Here is a 15954-nt window from a genome sequence, read left to right as displayed (position 1 = left end):
TATATTCCTTTTCATTTCAGAAGACCTTTACAGAAGCAGTTCATTTTACTAAGCATATCCACTCACATATCCCTATAAAATCAATGTAAGTATTTCGGTCCTAAATGGCATTTCCCTACAAAATATTCCCTATCCAGTTAGCATATATAATGGTCTGTTTTAGTTCTTATGTTTTTTGATCTCTCTGAAGCAACTGACACTGTTGGAAACTACTGGCTGACTTCCCCAAATGCTGTCCTTCATTTCTGGGACATCATTCTCTCTGGATTTGGGCTACTGATCTCATAATTTCATCTGTCTTTATGATGGTTCTTTCTTTTCCTATTTCTTTAAATATTTGACATTTAAAATTAAATATTAATTTTTGAAATATAGATAATAAACATAAAGGTATACATATCATGGAGTTTAGTTCAATGAAGTTTTCATCAGCTGAACACATCAGTTTACCCAGAACCCCAGTCAAGCAAATGAACACAGCCAGAAGCCTGGGTGCCCCTCATGCTCTTTCAATTCTCCATGCCGACCTCCCCGCTGATCGGTAACCATTGTCTTGCCTTTTAATAGCGTAGATTAACCTTTTCTATTTTTTTTAATTTTTAATTTTGGTATCATTAATCTATAATTACATGAGCAACATTATGGTTACCAGACTCACCCCATCATCAAGTCCCCCCCACGTACCCCATTACAGTCACTGTCCATCAGCATAGTAAGATGCTATAGAATCACTACTTGTCTTCTCTATGTTGTACAGCCCTTCCCATGCCCCTCTGCTGCATTATGTGTGCTAATCGTAATGCCCCTTTTCCCCCCTTGTCCCTCCCTTCCCACCCATCCTCCCCAGTCCCTTTCCCTTTGGTAACTGTTAGTCCATTGTTGGGTTCTGTGAGTCTGCTGCTGTTTTGTTCCTTCAGTTTTTTTCTTTGTTTTTATACTCCACAGATGAATGAAATCATTTGATACTTGTCTTTCTCCACCTGGCTTATTTCACTGAGCATAATACCCTCTAGCTCCATCCATGTTGTTGCAAGTAGCCTTTCCTATATTTAAGTTTGACATAAGTGGAATAATACAACATACACCCATGTTGTGTCTGTTTGCTTTTCGTTATGGTTGTGAGATTTACATTATTTTTTATAGTTATAGATTGTTCACTCTTAGTGTTATATAATGATTTGATCTGTAAGTATTCCACAATACATTTATCCACTTTACTACTGATGAATGTTTGAATGGTTCCCAGTTTGGGATTCTTACATATAGTACTTTTATGAATATTCCAGCATGTATTTTGTAGGTGAACACAGCATGTACTGCTGTGGGCTAAATACCTAGGAGGTGAACTGTTAAGTCATAGGTATGCATATGTTCAGCTTTAGTCAGTACTGATGCACAGTTTTCCACAACGATTTTATCAACTTACATTCCCACCTGCAACAGGTGAGGTTCCAGTGGCTCCATATTCTTGAGGAAGTCAATGTATTCTGCTGTGTCCACTTTAGTCATTCAGTTGGATATGTGGTGGTAATTCCTTGTGCTTTTAGTTTGCAGGTCCCTGATGGCCAGTGACAGCTAATACTTTCTCATGTGCTTATTAGGTATTTGTATTTTGGCCTTTGTGAAGTGACTATCCAAGTCATTTGCCTGTTTCTTTTAATTGGATTATCTTTTTCTTATTGACTTTTAGGAGTTTCATTATGTATTTTGGGTGTAAGTCCTTGGTCAGGTAGTTTTTGCTCACCTTTCATATATTCACTATCACTGGTTTTTGTCTTTTCTTATTCTTTACACTTTGCCGGCATATCTCCCCAATGATGGGCTTCTGATCTCTCTGGAAGCTTGATTGTAGACTGTCTCTCTGGAGTCTTGACCCTGTTCCATCTTGCGAGGCGGTTGTCCCAGGGGGGTGTTCACTTAACCTTAGTACAATCGGCATTGTTGTTTCCTCTGCTGAATCAGCTCGGCCTTGTATGTTCGCTATTTTCTTTCCCAGTGTAATTATGCACCAGGCATACAAGCTATTAAATTTGGGCCATACAGACTTTCCTTCTCACTCTCATCACTTCCATGCCCCTGCCCACAGATTCTTGTGGGCTCATATCAGACATATCTGTATAGCTAGGCTTGGCTTCCTCCCACATCACCAGTGCCCAGGAAGGTCTAGGTCAACCTCAGCAGCCTACTTGGACATCCTGCCTCTAGGCTTGGCTTCTCATCTACCCAGTGTTTACTTTCTAAAACCATTCTGGGAAATCCCTTGCTTTATGTCAAGACTGTCATTAACTCCCTGTTTCATGAATAGCTTTATTGAGATATAATTTGCATACAGAAATGTTCACCCATTTGTACAATTCAGTGGCTTTTAGTAAATTCACAGATATGTACAACCTTCCCTAAGTCAATTTTAGACCATTTTAATCACCTCAAAAGGAAATGCATCCTGTAGCTACTGCCCTCCTACCCTCTTCCCACCCCCTCCAGGGCTGAATAAGCCACTCGTTCACTTTCGGTCTCTTTAGTTCCCCATCTGGACATTTCATATGAATGGAGTCATATAGTACGTGGTTTTGGTGACTGGCTTTATTCACTTAGCATAATTTTATCAAGGGCCATCCAGGTTTACGCATGCATCCACATTTCATTTCTCTTTATTGCCAAGTACAATTTCATTGTATGGATATTCCAGGTTTCATTTATCTGGTCTTCAGGTGATGGACACTTGAATTGTTTCGACATTTGGCTATTATGAATAATGCTGCTTTAAACATTTGTGTACAAGTCTTTGCTGGACAAATGTATTCATTTCTCTTGGGTATAGACCTAGGGATAGGACTCCTGTTGGCCTCAGGATTGAGCACACATGTTTTAGCATGAGATCTGATGCCCCTTGTGATCTAGACCTTCTAAGTACTGAAATGTAAGCTTCTGAGTTCACCCTCCAAGCCTTGGTTGTTAGTATATCTCCAGGCCTTAGCAGGATGCCAGGTAATTAGTGGGTGCTCAGTACCTACAGAATAAATGCATATAAAGAGCTTCAAGCTCCCTCCCCAAAATCATACATTGCTGTTGGTTCTACCCTGAAGTTCTTGTTACCCAGTATCTTCTCCCTTTCCTCCTACCTGTCACAGCTCAGTGTGTCCTAGAACCTGCTTTCCTTTTCGCTTCTGGGAAGCTTTCCTCACCTTCCCCAGATTGCATTAGTTTCACTATCGCCAATGCTCCTGCACCATTTTGTGAATAATTCTGTCACAACACTCAGCAAAGAAATTATCCTCCATGTCTTTACTGACCAGGGTACCCTCTAGATCAAAAAGTCTTTGAGAACAGTGCCGTGACTCATGCAAACTGGCAGTCCTGGGATCTTGCACAGGGCCTGGCACATGGCAGGTGCTCAATAAATACCGTTGCCTGAATGAATGATGGTTCCACTGCTTCTGTAAAGCTTCTCTGTCATCTCTTCTTTTCACCTTGCCATATTTGAAGTTGAAAGGGAGCAATATTGACTTTGACTTAGTTGTCTTTTTAGCACAACATTTTTCTTTAGGTTGTCACTGGAGCCTTGGTTGTACCGTCTGTCATAACGATATAAAACAAGGAGAGATCTGCAAAGGAACAATCCCCCAAGCCCTTTCCTTCAGCTCCCAGTGTGCTCACCCCAGGATTTCGGACCCTGACATTCACAGCAAGATGATGCCAAATGTTTTGGTTAGCTTTCTGTCATTTAGCTGTGGTTATTTTCAAGGAATTTGGACACACACACACACACACACACACACATAATTCACATTAAGATTGCCTGTGCCCTTCCCGAAAGGAGGAAATGGCACTATTTAAAGCACATGCAGTGCTCTATAAAACAAAATACTATTAATTAAGCAGATGGATGGTCCCTCAGACAGAGGAAACAAAAGCTGTTAGAATGTAGTTTGAATTTTCTTTTGCCTGTGGCCGTATGATGTGTATCTCAGTGACTGAGTTTATGTTACGCTATTAAACCCAGTGGTGTGAAAGAGAAAGACTAATGTAAAATACCTTCGAAATGTTAGGAGAAGTGACAGTAATCCCCCATAGGTTACTTATCTTTTTAACTACTAGGATTAAATATTTATTTTACATTTTTCTCATAGTCATTTAAATGATTTCACAATTATACATGTACAAAGTCTTGCTACTCTTAGCAAGGCTACTTTTTGGTCCAAGAGGATGAATTCATATATCACTAAAATTTTATTTAGCTCAGGTTACCCATAATCCAGTTGACAGAAGAGTGATGTGGGGAGGAAAAAAAAACAACAACAAGAACCTGGGTGGAATTAATAAGCCTCAAAGAGTGACAGTTTCCTTATCCCTAACAATGTTCGGAGTGGTGTCAGGTTCCTGGAAAGCGCAAATGTAAAATCATGGCGCTTCTATCAGCGTTTTCATTTGAATTCAAAGCTGCAGTGTTTACCGATTAACTGCGCCTCCCATCTGAACCGGTTTCTCAGTTAGCAATAGTTTTTGTACTCTGATTTGTGGAGCGTTGCTAGACTTTAGTTGTGGCTAGGAGAGAAAACCATTCAAACCACTAGAAGAACACCCCCACCTATCTTCTGTTTGAGTAAATCTGTCACCTTTACAAAGTGTATTTTCCTTGGCCATCTATTTTTTAAAAATTTTTATTAAGGTATGATTGATACACATTCTTATGAAGGTTTCACATGAAAAAACAATGTGGTTACTACATTCACCCATATTATCAAGTCCCCACCCATACCCCAATGCAGTCACTGTCCATCAGTGCAGCAAGATGCCACAGACTCACTATGTGCCTTCTCTGTGCTATACTGTTCTCCCCGTGATCCCCCCATACCATGTGTACTAAACATAATACCCCTCAATCCCCTTCTCCCTCCCTCCCCACCTGCCCTCCCACACCCCTCCCCTTTGGTAACCACTAGTTCATTCGTGGAGTCTCTGAATCTGCTGCTGTTTTGTTCCTGTTCCTTCAGTTTTGCTTCATTGTTGTACTCCACAAATGAGGGAAATCATTTGGCATTTGTCTTTCTCTGCCTCGCTTATTTCACTGAGCATAATGTCCTCCAGCTCCATCCATGTTGTTGCAAATGGTAGGATTTGTTTTCTTCTTATGACTGAATAGTATTCCATTGTGTATGTGTATCACATCTTCTTTATCCATTCATCTACTGATAGACCCTTAGGTTGCTTCCATATCTTGGCTATTGTAAGAAGTGCTGCGATAAACATAGGGGTGCATATGTCTTTTTGAATCTGGCAAGTTGTATTCTTTGGGTAAATTCCAAGGAGTGGGATTCCAGGATCAAATGGTATTTCTATTTTTAGTTTTTTGAGGAACATCCATATTGCTTTCCACAATGGTTGAACTAGCTTACATTCCCACCCACTGACCATCTTTTGACAAATGGCATTCACTCTGCTTCCCAGCTCAGAGATAGTCAGTGCTGACCCCAGAGTGGACCAGGGTTAGACCTCAAGAGGAAGTGGGTACATGTTCATGTAAGATATCCGGAGGACATTAAGTCTCTTGAGCATGACTTTCCCAAGAATTGGCTTTACAGAATACAGGAAGCCCTATGATGAAATAAAATCTTCATAAGAAAAACTGAATCTTGCCTCTGTGACCTTCCAGTTCTGAATCCATCATCAGTGAAAACCCCTCTGTATTTCCAGGCTGTCTTCTGCAAAGTGCAGCTCACACTTAGCTGGAAGCTGCTATTCACATGACCACATGAAATAACACCTCTAGTGTCATGACATTCATTGCCTAGTATGGAACAGGTCCTTAGTTAATGTTATTCTCATCTCTGCCCAGAGAGGTTAATTCCTAGTTAATATCTAGGGCTTCTTTTCTCTCTTGTGAACATGTGACTGGGTATGCATTTGTGGTTAGAAATCATATATAAGCACAGATGTCTAAGAAGTAGAGCTTTGTGGCATTTATAAATCTTGCTGGATTTTTGGATTCTAGAAGTTGATTTTCCTTGTTCATGTAAATGACACCCCATAGCTATTTGTTACTGAGTGCAGTGTAGGCATTCAGGAAATGAATTAAAAAGGTTTGTAGATATTTTTTCTGTAGTAATGAAAGCAGAAACAGTATAAATAACTAAGACCAGGAAAATAGGCTAGAAAGTCATATGATATGAAATGTGCATCCACTACTTTTTCTTTGCAACGTCCATACAGGAACGGGGAATTATGTATGTGAAATAAGGTTAAGAGAATGAAGCACAGTCTATAACAACTGCATATTTTATGTATGTGCATTTTAACATAGTATAATTAGGTAGGTGAGGCAAATAGGCAGATGGACCAAAAGAGAAAATATAAAAATCAAAACAGAAACTGTCACAGGCTGGGGGAATTGAATGGTACTTCTGTCAAAGTTCTCTTTATTATTGCTATGTATTGTTAATAAAAACTGCATTGTGGATTTGACCCTATTTTCAGAAAACCAATTTTGCTTTCCAAAAAAGCTTTATGTATGATCTTCAGTTTTAATTAAAACATTGTGACTAGTTTCATCCAAAACTATCTCTCAACATACCTACCAGTCAGAGCAATCTGGTGCTGGCAACGGGGTCTAGTTATTCATTCAGCTTCTCTTCTTGAGTGCCCACCAAGGGGTGGGCTCTGCCCTCTAGGTAATCGTGTGAGCAAATCATGACATTGTCCTCATGGGACTTACGTTCTCACAGGGGAGACAGACAGTAAGTGAATACGAAATTCATAATATAAACTCTCATAGAGATCAGTACTATGGAAGTGGAACAGGACGTGGGGCTGAAGAGCAATCTGTTTCAAAGTTAAGATCCTGGATAACTTCTCAGTTGTGTATAAAACATGAAATGAGGGTGGTGCCTTCTTCTCCAGCACCTGTGCTCTGTCCATAGTAGGCTGAGCGAATTTGATTCATTTTGTCTTAGTCAAGCCTTGTGCTAATTTCTCAAAATGACCTTCCAAGGCCAGGCTGGTGGAAGGGCAAGTTCAGAAGGCGTGCCTTACTGACCGACTCTTGTGTTGTCTTCTTGTAGTTTTCAGTGAGGACCTTCACTCCAGCCTCTACTTTGTCAATGCATCTCTGCAAGAGGTAGTGTTTGCGAGCACCACGGGGACCCTGGTGCCCTGCCCCGCTGCAGGCATCCCTCCTGTGTCTCTCAGATGGTACCTAGCAACGGGCGAGGAGATCTACGATGTCCCCGGGATCCGCCACGTCCACCCCAACGGCACTCTCCAAATTTTCCCCTTCCCTCCTTCAAGCTTTAGTACCTTAATCCATGATAATACTTATTATTGCACAGCTGAAAATCCTTCAGGGAAAATTAGAAGTCAGGATGTCCGCATCAAGGCTGGTGAGTACTGCGTCTCGGGCCTTATTCCCTCTGCCTGCTTGGGGTGGGGTGGGGCGAGTCTAAGATGGTTCTCCATGGGCAGAGAACCAAAGAAAATCCAACATTAGTTCATCCTGACACTGCTGGCGGCTTCTCTGAGGTGGCGGAGCATCCCTGGTGGGTTTCAAGATGCCTTGTATTGCTGGAACTAAGATGTGAAGTTAGTGATATCCAGTTAGTGGGTAGGGTCTAAACTATGTCCCAAACCTATTGCATTGTGACTAACTGATACTCTGACCCAAACGTCTGGTGTCTCAGATCAGTGTGTTTGCTTCCTGGCCCCCTGCTCCTCCCCTGCCCCTCCCCTGTCCTGGAGGCAGGTCATGGAGAGCGGGGGAAAAGAAGGCAGATGGTTCAACTGGAATAAACCCATAGCGTCGTGGGTTAATGTAGCTGAAACAGAGTCAGTGTAGGGTTTGTGCTGTCCTTGTGAAATTTAAAAGAAAAGGGCGATTGTAATATTTTTGACTATATCACATGTTGCTGGAATGTTGTCAAGGAATGAATCCTGAATTAGTTATATTTCTTTTAACCTGCTGTGTATATATTTTTAATTGCATTGCTTCAAGTCAAACCAGGAATGTAGCCTTGGGTTCACAGACATCAGAAGTTACAAGTACAGCAGATACTGTGTCATTTTATAGATTTAACAAAGCCCTGGAAAACAAACTTGCAGCTGGATTCCAGTTAGCAAACAGTGCTAAGTATATTTTTTTAAGCTTAGCTTTTAAAATACCATGGTAAACTGACATAATATAATGGCAGGGCAAAGAGAATGTGACTTTGATTGTTGTCTTATACGCCAGGTAGCTGGGGGAGCTTTATAATAATTTCTGCAGCAAGTGAGGAGATTCTGCTTGAAGACATCACAACATGAGCAAACTATGAAATGTGTCTGAATCCCCGCATATGAGCTCTTTGATGTAAGCAATCAAACATTAGACTGTGACTCATTCTGCTAGGTAGTCATTTTCCCAATTATATTTTGATCTACATGACATGCTCATGAATTCCAAGTCCTGAACAAGAATGCATTTATGAAAGGAAGAAAAAGATTAGCTTTCATCAGAGATATGAAAAACTGATACCCCAAGTAATTAAAATAATGCAAATGCAATTTATATAGGGACCTCTAAACCTGACAAGCAGGAAGATATAGTGCATGTCTTTTACTTGGCAAGCTAAAAATTTTAATGATGGGTTACAGAAACCTATTTATAATCTCCAAGTACCACACAGAGAAAAACTCCAAACAGCTAAGCTTGTGTGTGTTAATCCACTATTTTTACTTGGGTTTCCTGTCACATAAAGGAATTAAACACTCCTGTTTTAACTGCTATTTTCTAAATATTTGTCATGGAACTGATTGTTTTTGCATGCCACTGAACATCTTAGAGGGGTGGAAATTGCATCATCTTGTCTGGCAGTTAAGCAACCAACTACCTCCCACATAGTTACACCATCACTGTTTCCATGTTGGTATTCTGGCCATTGGAAGCCCTGTTGAATGTGAGGCCAGCATATATGATCGTTGTGTCTGTTTGACCTTACAAGATAGACAGCCACGTTGCCCAAATGAAAATTTTTTCTCACTTAATTTTACTTTTATTATGAGCATATTATGATTATAATCATCTCTTTGAGTTTTTTTGTTGGATGCTTGAAAATTTGGTCTCACCATTTTTATGTAGATGCCAGTAAGAACTGGATGGCCGTTCAGAGGAACAGAGGAGAGGGGTATTCATGTCATCCAATGGTGGCTGTGCGGACTGGTGCAGGATGAGAACTTCCAGGGTGCTTCCTGTGCGTCAGGCCATTCTAAAAGTCTACATGTCCCTCCCTATCAGCGTCGGGATTTTCCTGGAATGAGCCCGTAGGGAAAATGGCCTCAGAATCTCCCTTTCAGTGATATAGGCAATTCTTTTTCTTAAGAGTTTTCAGCAACTCTGCCCGGGGACTAAGGGTCAACAAAACAGGGATGGTTCATCCGTCCTGTCTCATTAATCAGCGATCCTTGTTCTCCTCCCACGTAAAAATTCTTGCTCTTTCTGTTCTAAGGGCTGGATTGCAGGTGGTCCACTGAGCTAGGATCTCCTGTTGCCCATGCTGTGGGTGCTACTTATCAAACAATAACCAGCAGTATGACCTTGAGAGTAAAAAAAAAAAATCTAGTGACTGTTTCCCTTTTATTACACAGTAGTTAAGAGAAATGGACTGGGACTTCTGCTTATGGCCAACATGGAGTGGCAGGGACTAAATTTATACTTTCATTTGAAGCAGCAAAGTAGATAACATGCATTAAAAAAAAATAGATTCCAAGACTAGCCAACAGGTAGTGAAGGAAAGTTGTCGTGAGGAATGGAACAAATAGCGAGCCTATGGTCATCTCAGCTCATTGCCTTATTTCCAGGTGGAGGACACATAGGCCTGCACAGGAATTTTTATAGGATCTTTAGTTGTGATTTTGCTAACGGATAGAGACGCTCTCCCCTTGACTCAGCTTTAGTCAGGCTCCTATGATCCCTTCTCTTGATGAGTCCTTGACCTTGACCTTCTCTGTCTGTCCTTCCCAGCCCAGTTTTAATAAGAATCCTGCTAAGTCATTCCCTGACCTTTAATATCGACTCACTCTTGATATCTGATCAAGCTCCTCATCTTATCCTCCATGGATAAGTCTTTGCCTTGCCTGTAGCAAGGATTCCCTAGCCTGATGTCTCCTCTCAGTGATTTTCCATTGACTGAAACCCTCGCTTTGCTCTTTGGCTATACATCTCCACTTGTCTTTGCTATATTCAGAGTTGAGAAAAATTTCCCCTATTGGAATAGTCACGACCCCTATTCAAGACAATTGTCTTGAATAAAATATTCCTTTACATTTTAACAAGTATGAGAATAATTTTTCTTTAACAATAAACAAAGTGTGGTGTATCTATCCAATGGAATATTATTCAGCCGTGGAAAGCAATGAGCTATCAAGTTATGAGAAGACATGGAAGGACCTTAAATGCAAATGACTTAATGAAAGAAGCCCATCTGAAAAGGCTACATACTGTCTGATTTCAACTAGATGGTATTCTGGAAAATGCAAAACTACAGTGACAAGTCAAGGATTAGTGGTTGCCTGGGGCTGGTAGGGAAGGAAGAAAGGATGAATAAGCAGATCACAGGAAATTGTTTGGGCAGTGGAACTATTCTGTATGGTACCTCGGTGGTGAATACATGGTATTATTCATAGAACTGTAGAGTACAGAATGAACCTTACTAGAAACTCTGGACTTTAGTTAATAATGATGGATAAATATTGGTTCATTAGTTATAACAAATATACCAAACTAATGCAGATGCTAACAATGATGGAAATGTAGGGGGTGGGTAGAAGGAGTGTATGGGAACTCTGTACTTTCTATAAACCTAAAGCCGCTCTAATAAAGAAAATCTATTCCAAAAAATCATTGAGAAATACATCAAGTGGCTTACTCAGCAGACAGCATCCCCAAAGGAGTGGATGGTGAAACCAACCAAACAAACTGAAGAAATACTGGTCAAAATTTTCCAGATTTGATGACAACCATAAACCCACAGATCCAAGGAGATCCACAAACCCGAGCACAAGATACATGAAGAAAAATACTCCAGGACACACTGTAGTCAGATTTCTCAGGACCAGTCCAAAGGCCAAATGGCAGAGAATCACACGCCGAGGAACAAGGACAATGTGAACAGATCTCTCATCAGAACCAGTGTGAGGAAACAGCGAAGAAACATCTATGAAACACGGAAAGAAAAGTTATCCATAAATCTAGAAAGCTAAAGCTAGTGAAAGTATCTTTCAGAAACAAAGGTGAGATAAAAGTTCTTTTGGACACATAAAAGCTGAAGAATGTATCAGGTGCTGACCTGCACTAACAGAAGTCTTCAAGTCCTACAGTCAGAAGAAAAATGGCATCTGATGGAATCTTGGATCTACTCAAAGGAAGGAGGAACAATAAAAATGGGTAGATAAATCATATATATTTTTCAAGTGACAATACAGTATTCTGTTAGTTTCAGGTGTACATCATAGTGACTTGATATTTTTATACATTATAGTCCCCACATTAAGTCTAGTCCCTGTCTATCACTATACAAAGTTATTGCAGTATTACTGATTGTATCCCCCATGCTGTACATTACATCCCCGTGGCTTATTTATTTTACAACTGGAAGCTTGTGCTGCTAATCCCATTCACCTATTTCCCCTGCCCCCGCCCCCAGTCCTTTCCCCCTCTGGTAAACGACAGTTTCCTGTATCTATGAGTCTGTTTCTGTTCTGTTTTGTTTGTTAATTTACTTTGTTTATTTAGATTCCCCATATAAGTGAAATCATATGGCATTTGTCCTTTCTTCTCTGACTTATTTTACTTAGTATAATACCCTCTAGGCCCATCCATGTTGCAAATAGCAAGATTTCATCCTTTATTAGTAGCTGGGTAATATTCCATTGTATATATATACTACATCTTCTTTATTCATCTGCGCATCTATTGATGGCCCTTTATGTTGCTTCCATATCTTGACTTTTATAACTAATGTTGCAATGAACATAGGGATTCTTTGTTTGAATTGGTGTTCAGATAAATACCCAGAAGTGGGATTGCTGGATCATATGGTGGTTCTATTTTAAATTTTTTTTGGAAAGTCCTATACTGTTTTCCATGGTAGCCACACCAGTTTACATCCCTGCCGACAGTGTAGGAGGGGTCCCTTGTGTCCACATCCTCACCAACAGTTGTTATTTTTTCTTTTTATAATAGCTAATCTGACAGGTGTGAGGTGACAGCTCATTGTACTTTTGATTTGCATTTCCTGATGAGTAGTGATGTGGATGATCTTTTCATGTGCCTGTTGGCATCTGTACATCTTCTTTTGAAAAATGTCTGTTCAAGCTCTCTGCCCATTTTTTAATTGGGGTGTTTTTTTTTATTATGTAATTATGTAAATTCCTCATATATTTTGTATATTAAAAACCCCTTATCATATATATGACTTGCAAATATCTTTTCCCATTTGGTTAGTTTGTCTTTTTGTTTTGTTGATGGTTTCCTTCACTGTGCAGAAGCTTTTTAGTTTATTTAGTGGCATGTGTTTCTTTTAGCTTTTGCTGCCCTTACCTGTGGAGACTGGTCCAAACAAATATAGCTAAGACCAGTGTCAAAGAGCTTACTGCCTGTGCTTTCTTCTATGAGTTTTCTGGTTTCAGGGCTTATCTTATCTTCAAGTCTTTAATACATTTTGAATTTATATTGTATGTGGTATAATATAGTAGTCAAATTTCTTTCTTTTCTTTTTTGTGGCTATCCAGTTTTCTTAACATCACTTATTACAGAGACTGTCTTTTCACTATTGTATATTTTTGCCTCTTTTGCTATAGATAAATTGACTGTATATGTGTGGGTTTATTTCTAGAATCTTTATTTCCTTGAGCTGTGTATCTGTTTTAATGCCAGTGGTCACTGGCATTAAATGTAGTATAGTTTGAAATCAGGGAATGTGACACCTCCTGCTTCATTCTTCCTTCTCAAGATTGCTTTGGCTCTTCAGGATGTTTGGTGGCTCCACACAGATTTTAGGATTCTTTGTTCTAGTTCTGTAAAAAAAAGTCATTGGTATTTCGATGGGGATTGCATTGAATCTGTGTTTTTTCAAGTGATTTTTTTTTGATAGTTAAAATAATTTAAAATGTAATTATTTACTTAAGCAAAAGTAATAACAATGTCTGTGGGATTTGTAACATATTAAGTAAAATGTATAATAACAGTAGCATTAAGGCCTGGAGTAAAGACCTGGGAGTATAATACTGTAAGTTATTTTATTATATGTGGAGTTGTATAATATCACATCAATATACATGTGATAAGTTACAGATGTATACTATAAAACTTAATACAATGACTAAAATAATAAAATGAAGTTATGACCCATAAGCCAGCAAAGGAGAAAAATATATGGTATCATTAAAAATAATAAAAAACAAAGAATAATAAAATAAGAAGGAAACAAAGAATAGATAGTGAAAATAGAAAACAAATAAGATAGATTTAAACTTAATCATATGAATGTTCACATTAAATGTAAATGTTCCAATAATCTGAATTAAAAAGCAAGAATTGCCATATTAGATTCAATCAATGCTTAAAAATAATGCATTTTAAATATAAATACACAAATATATTAAAGGCAAAAAGATGGGAAATTATGTCATGCTGATTAAATCCAATACATCTTATCAGAAGAAAGCTGGAGTAACTACATTAATATCAAAGCATATTCTCAAGCAAAGAATATTCCCAGGGCTAATGAAGATCATTTCATACTATAAATGGGGTAAATTAATTAAAAGGATATGAGGATTCTAAGTGTTTCTGCCTCTTATAATAGAACTTCAAAATACATGAAGTAAAAACTGATAGAATTGCAAGGGTTAACAGGAATATCAAAATTTAGAGTTGGAAATTTCAATAAAGTAATCTAATGATCTAATAAGTGGCAGAAGTGGACAAAAAATCAGTAAGGAGAAAGAATTCTTGAGCAACACTATTAATCAGCTTGACTCGACTGATATTTAAATAAAGACCACTATATCCAACAATAGCACAATTCATATTCTTTTCAAGGAGATGCAGACAATTACCACTATAAACCATATTATGGACAATGGAACAAGTCTCATATTATTTAAAAATAAATTAAGTCATATAATATGACATAGTATGGTCTTGGACTACAATGGAATTAAATTAGAATTACTAACATTAAAATCTATGGAGAATCCCCAGATATTTAAATAACAAATAACATACTTCTAAATGATTTGTGTAAAATAAAAAATAGAAGGAAAATTAGCAAGTATTTTGAACTGAAGGAAAATGAAAGCCCAGTATTTGTGAATGCCACTAAAGCAATACTTAGTAGGAAAATTTATAGCTCTAAAAATCTATATTTGAAATGAAAATGGCCTAAATAGTTAGCTTCCATCTTAAAACTAGAAAAGAAGAATAAACCAAATCCAAAATAAGCAGGAATAAAACAATAAAGATCAGAGTGAAAAATCATTAAGTTATAAAACAAAGGAAATCTCTAAAACCAAAAGTTCATTCCTTGAAAAAAAACCAAAAAACAGACAGTAAGGTTGATAAACCTCTGGCCAGAATGAAAAGGAAAATAAACAAGAAGACAAATTACCAATGTCAAGAATGAGGAATGTTATATTACTATATATCCTACACATATTACCTTATAACAAGAGAATATTAAGAAAAAGCATTTGCCAAAAAGTTCAACAATTTAGGTGAAATGAGAAATTCTTTATAAGATAAAATATCAAAGCCTCAAGAAGAAATAGATAAAATGAAAAGCCCTGTTTCTATTAAATAATTTGAATTTGTAATAAAAACTTTCCTACAGTGAAATCACGGGCTCAAACAGCTTCACTATTGAATTATACCAAATATTTAGGGAATGAATAATGAAAATTCTACACAATTTCTTCCAGAAAAATGAAGAGGAGAGAATACTTCCCAAGTAATTTTGAGATCAGGATTACCCTGATATTAAAACAAGACAAAGACATGACATGAGAAGAAAAAAAAGTGCAGACAAACATGTCTCACGAATATAGATGTAAAACATTCTAAACAAAATTTAGCAACTTGAATCCAACAACATCTGAAAAGGAAAATACATGGTGACCATGTGGTCCTTATCTTCAGAATGCAAGGTTAATTTCACATTTGACAATTAATCATGGTAATTCACTAAATTAGCTTATTAGAAATACAAACCATGTGTTCATTTCAACAGATGTAGGAAAACATCAACAAAATACAACATCCACCTATGATAAGAACTCTCAAAAAACAAGGAGTTAAAGGAGGCTTCCTCAAACTGATAAAAAAGCAACTCCCAACAATCATCTGGTAGATCATACTTAATGGTGAAAGATTTAGTGTTTTCCCTTAAAGATGAAGAACAGTACAAGGATGTGTGCTTTTACTACTTCTATTCAGCATTGTACTGGAGGTTGTAGCCACTGCAATAGGGCAAGAAAAATAAGTGAAAGGCATACTGATTGCAAAGAAAGAATTTCACCTGTCTTTATTTGTAGATGACAATCATAGATGTAGAAAGACTGATGGAATCTACCAGAATAGCTACTGGAACTAACAAGTAGGTTTTTCAAAATGGCAGTATACAAGAGCAACACACACACACACACACACACACACACACACACACACACACACACACACACTCTCACACTATAGATAGCAATTTAAAACAAAATACTATTTATAATAGCATCAAAAAATAAGGAATACTTAGGGACAAATCTGACCCAAAACATGAAAGATGTGAACACTGAAAATTACCAAACACTGCTGAGAGAAATTAAAGAAGATGTAAATAAAAGAAGTTTCCTTTTTCATGGCTTGGAGGATTCAGTGCTGTAAAGATGTCAGTTCTCCCCCAAATAGTGTTTAGATTCAAACAACCCCAATGA

General features: G+C 38.0%; 1 protein-coding gene across 2 annotated transcripts in view; it reads left to right on the top strand.

Annotated features, from left to right (window-relative positions):
• The window catches only part of DSCAM (DS cell adhesion molecule), a 713077-nt gene that overhangs the window by 95811 nt on the left and 601312 nt on the right, over nt 1–15954 (top strand). For both annotated transcript variants that reach the window (XM_057504762.1, XM_057504765.1), the window contains exon 2: nt 7059–7376. In XM_057504762.1, the coding sequence (XP_057360745.1) occupies nt 7059–7376 (318 nt within the window). The remainder of the gene's footprint in view (nt 1–7058; nt 7377–15954) is intronic.

The sequence above is a fragment of the Manis pentadactyla genome, chromosome 1 (assembly GCF_030020395.1).
Source record: "Manis pentadactyla isolate mManPen7 chromosome 1, mManPen7.hap1, whole genome shotgun sequence".
In the NCBI taxonomy this organism is placed as follows: Eukaryota; Metazoa; Chordata; class Mammalia; order Pholidota; family Manidae; genus Manis; species Manis pentadactyla.
This window is presented reverse-complemented; position numbering and strand designations above follow the sequence as displayed.